Source organism: Mandrillus leucophaeus, unplaced genomic scaffold (genome assembly GCF_000951045.1).
Source record: "Mandrillus leucophaeus isolate KB7577 unplaced genomic scaffold, Mleu.le_1.0 Scaffold200, whole genome shotgun sequence".
NCBI classification, from domain to species: Eukaryota; Metazoa; Chordata; class Mammalia; order Primates; family Cercopithecidae; genus Mandrillus; species Mandrillus leucophaeus.
In genome coordinates, this window is record NW_012102033.1 from 1,286,978 (window position 1) to 1,298,837 (window position 11,860).

At 55.7% G+C, this 11,860-nt stretch overlaps 3 protein-coding genes across 3 annotated transcripts in view; all 3 read right to left on the reverse strand.

Moving 5' to 3' along the window:
• Positions 1-11,860, reverse strand: part of KCNJ14 (potassium channel, inwardly rectifying subfamily J, member 14) — a 26,233-nt gene that overhangs the window by 11,682 nt on the left and 2,691 nt on the right. The window contains exon 2 of the mRNA XM_011979372.1: positions 10,049-10,053. The gene's annotated coding sequence lies outside the window, so the exon portion shown is untranslated. The remainder of the gene's footprint in view (positions 1-10,048; positions 10,054-11,860) is intronic.
• GRWD1 (glutamate-rich WD repeat containing 1) lies at positions 2,247-10,670 on the reverse strand. Its single transcript, XM_011979370.1, has 7 exons — positions 9,667-10,670; positions 9,359-9,476; positions 9,018-9,180; positions 4,984-5,197; positions 4,701-4,843; positions 4,302-4,499; positions 2,247-2,847 (listed from the first exon to the last, which is right to left on the reverse strand). Exons 1-7 carry the CDS (start codon positions 9,851-9,853, stop codon positions 2,530-2,532), a joined length of 1,341 nt encoding a protein of 446 aa, XP_011834760.1. The 5' UTR covers positions 9,854-10,670; the 3' UTR covers positions 2,247-2,529.
• Positions 11,318-11,860, reverse strand: part of GRIN2D (glutamate receptor, ionotropic, N-methyl D-aspartate 2D) — a 77,845-nt gene continuing 77,302 nt past the window's right edge. The window contains exon 16 of the mRNA XM_011979404.1: positions 11,318-11,347. Within this exon, the coding sequence (XP_011834794.1) occupies positions 11,318-11,347 (30 nt within the window). The remainder of the gene's footprint in view (positions 11,348-11,860) is intronic.

Genomic DNA, 11,860 nt, shown 5'->3' on the forward strand with positions numbered 1-11,860 from the left:
AGCTCTGCCCTTGAAATCCTCCAGTCCCACCTCAGCCCCGTGAGGCAGACCCACGTCTACTTCCCAAAGCCGACGGGGACCTTCACCAGGGGGCTGTCTGTGGCCAACATGGCCCAGCTCCCAGGCTGGCTGTGACTCAGGCTCGGGGCACCCCCCTCCCCTGGCAAAAGCAGGGCGGGAGGGAAAGGGATCCTCCACCTGACCTGCAAGAGCAGCTTAATGTTTCCATATAAAGGACATACAGGGCTTAAGGTGCTTCAACTTCGTGTCAAAGTCACTGTCTAATCTGAGGCCAAGAAGCCCCACCCCCAGGCCCCACCCTTACCCACCCAAATAAACACTCTCACTCTTCCAAAACCAGGGGTGTTCCCCGCTGCTCCCCACCTACCAGTGGGGGCTGGATGGCAGGTTGGAAAGCAGAGACTGCAGAAAGACAAGGACATGCAGAGATGGGAAGGAGGAGGGGTGTTGAGAGGGTGCCCCGAGAAAAAGTACAGGGACCAAGCAGGACAGGGACCCAGAAGCAAAGGGACAGAGATCCAGAGGGAAAGGGACAGAGACCTTGAGAAAGGACGGAGACCCAGAGAGAAAGGAACAGAGACGGTGACAGGACAGAGACTCTGAGACAGAGGGGGGCAGAGACCCAGAGAGGGGGGGGACAGAGACCTAGATGGAGGGAGACAGAGGAGACAGAGGTAGACAAGGCAATTGGGAAAATGAAAAAGAGAAATGTTTTAAGAAACGGCGACATGGGGAGATGAAATTGTGAAGACACAGAGAGGCAGAGAGATGGGAGAGACAGAGATGCGGGGGAAAGAGAGAGAGACAGAGAGAGAGAGAGAGGCTTTGTTTGAAAGGATGGAAGCCAGTGAGAAAATGCATAACATGGGGATGGGGTGAGAGGTGGCGGCACTGAACCTGGGGGTAGATTCTCCTGGCGCTGAGCCTGTCGCTGATGGAAAGACAGGACCTCCTTGAGGGGGCCACGCTGAGGACAGGGATGCTGGGGGAGGTGGATGGGGACGATGCAGCAGAGCAGGAGGGGATGGCTCAGCGGGGCCTTGCGTGGAGGCACATACCTGGTGGGGCGGCCCACCCCCATGCCCTCCGCTGGGGGCTCCTTGGTTAGGGCTGAGGGGAAGCCTCTGTGGGTGCCAAGGGGCTGTAGTCTGTCCTTGGTCCCAGGGGCCGTGTGACAGGCACCCGACCTCGGAGTCCACAGACGGATCAGAGGCTGGATGGAGGGGGGCCGGGGGTGGGGCTAGCTGAGAGTCGCAGAGGGGGAGCCAGGGAGGCCGGCCAGGCAGAGCGGCTGGGCCACAGCCCAGGCAGGCTGGACAGGAGACAGCGGCGGAGGAGACAGCAACTGGGGGGGCAGGGAAACTGACAGTGGGGGACACGAGACTCTGAAAGAGGGGGACACAAAGAAACGTGATAAAGGGGAGGACTGAAGGAGAAATGGGCGCTCCTGAGTTCCCTGAGATGAAGCCTTCATCAGCTGGTGGGGGGCAGGGGTAAGGCCCCTGTCACAGCCCAAGTGAGTTCCAGATGAACGGACACTTAGAGAAGGTAGAACGTGGCAGCACCCAGTGGGCGGAGGGAGGGTTGCACTGGACTCCCAGTGGCCTCCCCTAGCCTAGCGGCCTGGGGGCAGCGGGCACCAAATTCCTCCCCACCCCCAAACTCCCCCCAGTTTCCTCACAGGGCTTGGCCAAAGGACCAGAGTCTCACACGCACCTCAGGCCTCTTCCTGGCCCTTTATTGCTGCTCAGGAGCCCTGACCTTCCTCCCGACACAGCACCAGCTTCTAGGTCAGGGAGGAGGGGAGGGGGTCACATGTAGCCCCCACACGGGGAAATCCTGGTCAAACCCAGCTGGCAAGAAGACAAGGGGCAGAAGCAAATTGTGTTGGAAGAACCCACACCTCAAATTTGATGCAGCCATTGTATATCCCCCGAGTTCCCTGCTGGGAACCAGCAGTCAAAACGGGACGCGGTGGCTCACGCCTGTAATCCCAGCACTCTGGGAGGCCGGGGTGGGCAGATCACTTGAGATCAAGAGTTTGAGACCAGCCTGGCCAACATGGTGAAACCCCGTCTCTACTAAAAATAGAAAAATGAACAGGGTGTGGTGGCACATGCCTGTAATCCCAGCTACCCGGGAGACTGAGTCAAGAGAATCACTTGAACCCAGGAGGCGGAGCTTGCAGTGAGCCAAGATCGTGTCACTGCACTCCAGCCTGGGCGACAGCTGACAGGAAGGAATCCATCGACACACAGGCCACACCAGGCCACACAAGTCTCTGGGTGGGAGTGGTCTTACACAGCCCTGGTGAAACCAAGTTCTTTGGTGAGAGGAGTCACTGGATCAGACCCAGGCCTTCTAGAGAACAACACATCAAACAGAATCCATCACGGCAGCCCGGAGACCAGCCAGTCCCAGTCAACAGACCCGAATGAACCCCTTCCGGGGGGCCCAGTTCGACCTCAGTTTCCAAGCAGGAAGCAAAAGCAGGGCCAGTGGGACGCCTCAGACGCTGATAGTGCGGAAGACGGTGAAGCCCGACAGCGCTGTGCTGACCAGGAGCCCCGGGCACTGCGGGTGCCAGTGCAGCTCCTTCAGCTCGGTCTCGCCCTGGTGCACGAACAGCAGCTGCTGCGGGAGGTCGGCCAGTCCGGGATCAGCCTCCACGTCGCCCGCCTCAGGGTCCCGCTCCACTGCCAGGTCCCACTGTGTGATCTGGTGGTCTGCACCCGAGGCTGCAAAGACCCCGCTGTCCTGGGGGTGCCACTCGACGGAGGTCACGGGGGCCACGTGCTGCTTGAAGGTGGCCACTGGGGAGCCAGACTAGAAGGACAGGATGGGAGTGGTGGGCTCTGAATGCCTCAGCCTGACTCCTCGGGGGGACCCAGGCAGAACCCCCAACCCCTCTCGAGCCTCAGGGTTCAGCCAAGGCCCCACCTCTTAAGCCCTCACAAGCCCACAGTCCAGAAAAGGGACACAGGGTAATTCTGGCTGCTAAGAAGGCTGACCAGCCCAGGGGTTGCTGGGAATTGGGACTGACTTGCAAAGAAGCCCCTCCCAGCTCAGGTCACGGCTGCTCTTCCCTCTGCCTGCCTGTTTCCTTCCCTGTAAAAGGACGGCATGGGCCGGGCGCGGTGGTTCACGCCTGTAATCCCAGTACTTTGGGAGGCTGAGGTGGGTGGATCACCTGAGGTCAGGAGTTGGAGACCAGCCTGGCCAACATAGTGAAACCCCGTCTCTACTAAAAATACAAAATTAGCCGGGCGTGATGGTGCACGCCTATAATCCCAGCTACTCGGGAGGCTGAGGCAGGAGAATGGCTTGAACCCAGGAGGGGGAGGTTGTGGTGAGCCAAGATCGCGCCACTGCACTCCAGCCTAGGCAACAAGAGCAAAACTCCGTCTCAAAAAAAAAAAAAAAAAAAACAACAAAAGGAGGGCATGGCTCTCCCAGAGCTCTCCTGGCAGATTCTACAAAGGCCTGAAAGGAGGCAGAAGCACAATCCCCGGAAGCCGACCCAGAGAAAGACTAAGAATGACAGCACTTTCACTACAGCAAAGGCCCCGCTCAACTGGCGTCTCTCTCATTAGGAGAAGCGGCTCTGAAGTTCCAATGGTCAACAAGCTGGGCCCTGTGTGACCTGGTGGGCCTGGGAGGCTGGAATCCATCTCCAGCCTCTTCCCCAGGGCTGATGCTATAGAAACGATCAAACTGGAGGGGAAAAAGGATGACATCATGGCAGCCCAGGAAGGCAGAGCCACACAAAGCTGTGGCTTTGTCCAGAGGGATGCCAGACACTGCAACTCCTCCTGCACAGGGACCCTCCTAGCTCCACAGTGTCAACCCCTAGCTTGGCTGTCATGTCACAGCGGCTCCTGTCCTTTCTGTGCCTCAGTCCTCTCCTACAACGAGCAGGCTGGGCCCCGATTCTCAGTTGCATCTATAAATCTACCACTCTCTGAAGCTCTCAGCACTGGCTGTACAGACGGCTGTACTTCTGCCCACAGGCAGGTGAGAGTTCTGGCCTCTGCAGCCCCAGCCCCTCCATTTCTTGTCAGCTGTTCCCCTGGTGGAGTGAGTGACTCCCAGAGTGGAGACGCACCACTCTTCCTCTTGCTGAGCCTGTTTCCTCCTCTGTACCCTGAAGAGGCAGGTGTCTAGTTCTAAGGGCTCTCCAGCTCTGTTGAATAAAACCATTCAAGGAGGGAGGATCCTACAAATCCCAGGGCTGCTGGGAGCAAGCTTCTCTAGACCCTGGGGGCAGGCTGGGAAAATACCTTGAACTGCCGAAGGTCCCAGATCTTGAGGGCCCCGTCGTCCCCGCCACTGAGCAGGAAGGGCTCCCGGCGGCTCCAGCTGATGACGTTGACGTCCCCATCATGGGCGGTGGCCGTGGTGAGCATGCAGGCCTTGCTGGGGGCTGCCCGGATGTCCCAGATGCGGATGGAGGCGTCAGCTGAGCAGGAGGCGAACACCTGGGGGAGGCGGAGTCTGAGTGGTCCCGATGCCCGGCAGCGGTGGGCTACTCTCTCTTCCACTGTCCCCCTTACTAGCACTTGGCCTGGAAACTAAGTCTCCGTCAGGCTCCCAGCCCTCTTTTCCCTCAGACCTAGGAGTCTAGGTCCCTGGCACGAACTCCATCAGAACTAGACGACCAGACCCCCGCCCACCCTCACCGTGTTCTCGGTCGGTGACCACTGCAGGTCCTCCACAGAGCGCGTGTGGCCCACGAATGGCCGCTGGTCCACGTGCCAGGAGCCGCCGTCCGTAGGTGTCCAGAGGTGGATGTTCTTTTGACAGTCACCGGTCAGCAGGCGACCTGGGGAAGGGCGTCAGGAAATGACCTCGCCCCACCTGGCCGCAGCTCGCCCCCCTCCCTGGAGTCTAAGCGCCCCGCCCCTTGCTGCGGAGCCTGCTCGCCCCACCTCCCGGGGACTCCTCAACACCCCAGGGACTCACCGGGCACCCGGGGGGACCAGTCAAGGGCAAAGCCCTCGCCCATGTGCCCAGCAAAGGAGAAGATGGGCTTCATTTGGGCCTGCTCGTCCCGGAGGAAGGCCGCCAGGGCTTGGGGGTCCTCCACCACTTGCAGAAGCCGCCGCAGCGCAAACACCTCCACGTGGCCCTTCTCTGACCACACCCCAGCCACGGGCTCCTCACCCAGCCACGACACCTGCAGAAGAGCCGGGGGAGGAAGGGTGATGTGAAATGAGCAGAGAGGAGGATTGGGGCACTGACCACAAGCTCCCCATATCCCAGAGAACCAGAAGCGCGGTTCCTCAGATCTCCGAGGCCTGGAACTACAGCTCCTAGAAACCTCTGTGGGAAGAAAATCATAACCTGCAAAAACCAGCATGGTAACCGGGACAGTTCTCCACAGCGGGGTGGGAGTGGGCAGAGCGGGGAGTTGAGGTGGGAGGATAGAGCCCCAAGATGCCTGGGAGCTGAGGCTGCAATTCCTGCCAGTCCTTGGGAGGGTGTTCAGGCTCCTGGTCTTGGTAACCCTCTAAATGCTGGAAGGCCACAAGGCTCAGTCCTTGGATCTCCTTGCGTCTGTGTTTGTTCACCAGGAGACCCAGTCCAGCCACAAGGTTTCTAGTACCCCTAGCCCTGACATCTCTCCTGGGCTCCAGACTCCTGCTGCACTGACTGTTCAAACTTTTTTGTTTTTGAGACAGGGTCCAGCTCTGCTGCCCAGGACGGAGTGCAGTGATGCCATCGCGGCTCACTGCAGCCTCAACCTCTTGGGCTCAAGTGATCCTCCCACCTCAGTCTCCCAGGTAGTTGGGACTATGGGTGAGCACCACCACATCTGGCTTTAAAAATTTATTTTTTTGTAGGCCGGGCACGGTGGCTCACACCTGTAATCCCAGCACTTTGGGAGGCTGAGGCAGGCGGATCACGAGGTCAGGAGTTCGAGACCATCCTGGTTAACACTGTGAAACCCCATCTCTACTAAAAATGCAAAAAATTAGCCAGACGTGGTGGCAGGCGCCTGTAGTCTCAGCTACTCTAGAGGCTGAGGCAGGAGAATGCCGTGAACCCAGGAGGCAGAGTTTGCAGTAAGCTGAGATCGCGCCACAGCACTCCAGCCTGGGTGACAGAGCGAGACTGTGTCTCATTAAAAAAAAAAAAAAAAAATTTTATTTGCAGAGACAGGCTCTCACTTTATCACCCAGGCTGGTCTGGAACTCCTGGTCTCAAGTCATCCTTCTGCACTGGCTTCCCAAAGTGCTGGGATTACAGGTGTGAGCCACTATGCCAGCTTGAGCATTCAAACTTAACCAATGCCAAGCTCCTAATCGCCACCTGCAACTGCTCCCTCTCCACCTCAGGCCCAAAACTACAGGACTCATTCTTGTCTTGTCCCTTCTTCCTCATGCCCAGCACCTACGCTGGCTACACTAAGAATGCTCACTTCCAGGGCTGGGCGCAATGGTTCACGCCTGTAATCCCAGCACTTTGGGAGGCCGAGGAGGGCGGATCACCTGAGGTCAGGAGTTCAAGACCAGCCTGGCCAGCATGGTGAAACCCCATCTCTACTAAAAATGCAAAAGTTAGCCAGGCGTGCTGGTGGGTGGCTGTAATCCCAGCTACTTAGGAGGCTGAGGCAGGAGAATCGCTTGAACCCAGGAGTCAGAGGTTGTAGTAAGCCAAGATTGCGCCATTGCACTCCAGCCTGGGTGACAAAAGTGAGATTCCGTCTCAAAAACAAAAAAAACAAACAAAACCCCTCACTTCCAACCCCCTTCTCATGATCTCTATTGCTGTCACACTACTACTGATGGCATCCTTGCCCTGAATACTATAAGTCTTCCCACAGGATTCTTTCCTCCTACCCTTGCCTCTCTGCAATTGATATTTAAAACAGCAGCCAGAGGGATCACTTTAAAACAAAAGCCAGACCCTGTCTTTCCTCTGCCCGGAAACCCTCCAATGTCTCCCAGTTAAAAGCTGGAGTACTTAAAGTGGCCAACAAGGCTCTGAACAATGTCTTCTCTGTGCCCGCCCCCCAAATTGTGTCACTGTCCCTCCTTGTTCATTCTGCTCCAGACAGACTGGACTCCCCAGCTTCGCTTGAAACTCTTCAAACATGCCAAGCTCACCCCAAAGCCTTTGAACTTGTGTTTTCCTTGCCTGCAAATTCTTGTCCAGGGTTCACTGCCCCACTACCTGTGAATATCTACTCAAATGGCATTTTATGACTGAATACTTCCTCACCACACTGTTTAAAAATAGCAACCCACTCCTGGAGCACCCTAACCCTCTTCCCCTGCTTCCTTTGAATTTTTTCCAGGATAGTTAACACCTCTGGACATGGTACACATTTACTTAGTTTCATCTCGTTCCCTTCCCCGACTAGTGTGTAAGTTCATGGAGCCGCAGACCTTTTGCTTGCTGCTAAATCCTCTGCATCTAGAACAGTACTGAAACATAGCAAAAATAATTTCATGGAAACAGACAGTCCCAGCTATAAATCAAGTACTGCTCTAAGTGCTCTTCACATACCATATCATTCTATTTACAGGTCTACCTGATCAGAAGATGTTTTAGCTTTGAAGCAAAAAAACAAATAAACAGGCTGGGCACAGTGCCTCATGCCTATACTCCTAGCATTTTGGGAGGCCAAGGTGGGCAGATCAGTTGAGTTCAGGAGTTCAAGACCGGCCTGGCCAACATGATGAGACTCCGTCTCTACTAAAAATATAAAAAAAAGCCGGGCGCGGTGGCGTGCACTTGTGGTCCCAGCTACCTGGGAGGCTGAGGCAGGATAATCACTTGACCCTGGAAGGCAGAGGTTGCAGTGAACCGAGGTCACGCCATTGCACTCCAGCCTGGGCAATGGGAGTGAAACCCTGACTCAAAAACAAAACAAACAGCCACAACCAAAAATAATTCCTGAATGGTAACAGAAAATACATACCTCCTATTACATACAACCAGGTGCTATTCTAGGCACTATATGTTATTTCATTTGACCTCATGCCAGCCCCATCAGACAAGTTCTGTAACTCACTATGTTACCAAAGAGAAAAGTGAAGAACATAAAACATACCCTGACTTTCGAAGCCTGAGGCATGAGGATCACTTGAGGTCAGGAGTTTGAGACCAGCCTAGCCAACACGGTGAAACCTCTTCTCTACTAAAAATGCAAAAAATTGGCCGGACGCAGTGGCTCACGCCTGTAATCTCAGCACTTTGGGAGGCCAAAGCAGGCGGATCACGAGGTCAGGAGTTCGAGACCAGCCTGACCAACATGGTGAAACCCCGTCTCTACTAAAAATACAAAAATTAGCCAGGCATGGTGGCATGTGCCTGTAATTCCAGCTACTCAGGAGGCTGAGGCAGTAGAATTGCTTGAATCTGGGGGGCGGAGTTTACAGTGAGCCGAGATCACACCATTGCCCTCCAGTCTGGGTGACAAAGTAAGACTTCGTCTCAAAAAAAAAAACCCAAAAAACAAAAAATTATAAGGGTGTGGTGGCGGGCGCCTGTAGTCCCAGCTACTTGGGAGGCCAAGGCAGGAGAATCGCTTGAACCTGGGAAAAAGAGGTTGCAGTGAGTCAAGATCACACCACTGCACTCCAGCCTGGGCAACAGAGAGACACTCCATCTCAAAAAAAAAAGGCCGGGCACGGTAGCTCAAGCCTGTAATCCCAGCACTTTGGGAGGCCGAGGCGGGCGGATCACCTGAGGCCAGGAGTTCAAGACCATCCTGGCCAACATGGCCAAACACTGTCTCTACTAAAAATGCAAAAATTAACCAGGTGTGGTGGCGTGTGCCTGTAATCCCAGCTACTCGGGAGGCGGAGGTTGCAGTGAGCCGAGATTGTGCCACTGCACTCCAGCCTGGGTGACAGAGCAAGAGTCGGTCTCAAAAACAAAAAAAAAAAAAAAAAAAAAGGACATGAGGATGTTGGGAGTTAGGGACACAGGGGTCGGGTCGGGTGTGTTTCAGAGTACACAGAGCAGGTTCCTGGGACCACACCTACCCGAACTCGGTTGATGCCACCATAGTGGGGCAACATGGCCAGCTCCAGCTGAGGCTTCCGCTCTTCCTCATCCTCTTCATCTTCCTCCTCCTCTTCTTCATCACTGCCCTCTGAGGTTGGGGGCTTCGTCCCATGCAGATTGTGCATACGAAGAATCATCAGTCTGGGGGAAATTGTGGGGTGAGTTACGCACTAGATGCCACGATTCTTAGGAAGGAGAGAGGCTGGAAACCCAGACTCCTGGGTCTGCGAGAGGCAGAAACCGGAAGCCCTAACTCCTGGGTCCTGAGGAAGGGGCTGGAAACTGAGCCTCCTGGTCCTGGAAACGCCTCGGGTTTTACCTGTTGCTCTGGGCGCTCTCAGCCTGGGTCCCAGCACACAAGTAAAGTGTAAGAGGAAGCTCTGTCCTGTTGTCTCCCAGGTGATCCCGGACTATGTCAAAGCTGAGACAGGGGGCGCCTGGGGATGGAAGGAGGGGTTTACGAGTTAAGACGGGACAGTGAGAGCTCAGTCCCCGTCTCCCTCATGGATCAACCGCCTCCGGTGTGAAATCCTCTCTTGGACCCCAGCCTTCTCTTCCCGAGCACCTCTCAAGTTAAAGGCTGGGGATTAGCCACCTCAGGACCCTGGAGTCCGGACTCAGCCCTACCAGTCTGCGCTCGGTGGTAGAGCACGTAGGCCTCCTCGTCCATGACCAGTTCCTCTCCTTCGCGTAGCGGCGGTCCCCGGCCGGGCAGGTAGACCTGGGCCGGGCCCTCGGAACTCGTGTCGCCAGACTCGGCTTCCATAGGTTCCCCGGTTTCACACGTGTGCCGCCGACTCTTGCGCGCCGCCATCTTCGAACCCTCTCACTGCTGACGTCCGGTAAGAGCGTCACTTCCGGGTTTCGCCTTACGCCTAATGAGATCAGCCCTCCTGCGCGGTTACCTTGGAAACCCCAGGGACAGCTAATTCGAGAGGGTAATGCGGCAACGCGGGAGGAGAACTCAGGTAATGGCGCCAGCGAAAAAAGCCTGCGGATACGGAGAAACTGCATCTTCGCGTGACTTTGGGCGCTGTTCCTCGCGGTAGTGGCAAGGCCTCCTGGGAGTTGTAGTTCTACGGGAGGCCTGTTTTCCGCATCTTCCACTTTGATTCCCAGAGCGTTCTTTCCACTTAATTAATTATTCATGTACGCAAATTTGCTCTTTCACTGGCAAGGAGATTGGGTTTCTGCTCCCTGAGGACCCAAAAGGCCGGTTTCTTCTCCTCTCTCTGTTTTGATGGCTTTGTTTCAAAAATGCCTTCTTGTAGACAGGATGGATATTATCTGTAAGTTAGGCGGTTCAATCTACCCTCTAGGGGCAGTCAATTGCCTAACTAGACATTCACATTGCAGCTCTGGTCAGCGAGCACTTAATCAGAAAGTCCACCCTCTGGAGGCAGCTATTACAAGTGCTTCGTCTCTCTTTATCGCCCATCAGCACCAGCGGTTTGGCTAATTGACATAATGAAATGTTAGAAATAGATTCTCATTGGTGAGATTAACAGCATTCAAGATAATGCGGATTGGCTGGGATATGTCAGACACTCTCCTAGCTTGCATGAACAGGATATTAAGAATCTAGCAAACCTTGGTGCCTATAGCCATAGGAAATAAAACCATACTTTTGATCCTAATATGTTTTGTCTCCCGGATCTATCTCACCACTCTCTTGGGGTCTCTGTCTGCCCCAGCACCCTCTGGATTTCTCTCTTTTCAGGGTCTCTTCCCATCTCCTCTTTCTTGGTCTTTGTCTCCCCACCCACCTCCTTTCAGAGCCTCTGTTGTCTCTCTAATTCTGTCTCCTCTTCCCCTGTGGGACTTTTGTGTTTCTGTTTCCTCCAGAGAAGTTGAGGGGGGCTAACAGACACGGAGCTTAGGCTTGGACTGAGGAGGCATAAAAACATGGTTTATTCCAAACACTGCAATGTGGAATAAGAGAGTGGGAAGGGAGGTTGGTGGGGAAGTGTGGACTCCCAGACCCTCCCCTCCGCAACCCAACCCCAGACCCGGCTGGAGATCTGGGAAGAGGAGGTTTTTTGGAGGACTGCTGGGTCATCACTGAAGGGTCGCAAATAAGGGTTGGATTTGGAGAGGATGTGGTTGGTGACAAGTGGGGTATCGGGAGGTGCGGCAGGGCGGGAAGTTTTGGCTTCAGGGAGGTTGGGTTCATCGCGATGCAAGGGAAGGCGGGGCTTCCGTTGGGGACGTGTCCTAGGTCAGAGTAGGGAAAAGCGACCGAGGGTGGAAGAGGAGGAGGGGGTGTCACGGTTTGATGTCAAGGGTCACAGTCTGGTCGGGGCACAGTCTGGGGTTCGGGTCACAGTTTGGGGTCAGGGGTCACAGTCTGGAGTCGGATGACCATTTTAGGAGTCGGATGTCACAGTCTGGGTCAGGGGTTTCTGTGTGGCGGGGCCAAGGTCTGGGGTCACAGTTTGGCGAACGCGTCTCACAGTTTGGAGTCCCAATGAATGAAAGGTTAAAAACGGGCTTCCCCGGAGGCGTGGCTGGGGCCGGGGAGCTGCACAGTGATGTGGGGGCCACGGCCCCGGGCGTGGAGGTGGGACGCGGGAGTGGCGTGACCCCCCCACCTCCCGCCCCATCTGGTGACGTTAAAAAGCCCTTGTCGGGTTTAAAAAAAAGTCCGGTGGGCTCCAAGGCCCCCGCCCCCTCGCTCTCAGCCTGGGTGATAATTGGGGGGACCAAATCCTCTCCGGCTTGCGGTTCCTCCAGAACCAGGGGGCGCAGGACGCTGCTCCAGGCGGGGTCCAGCCAGTTCCACTGCTTTCCTTCCCAACCCACGCGGGTCCTGTCCACTGCG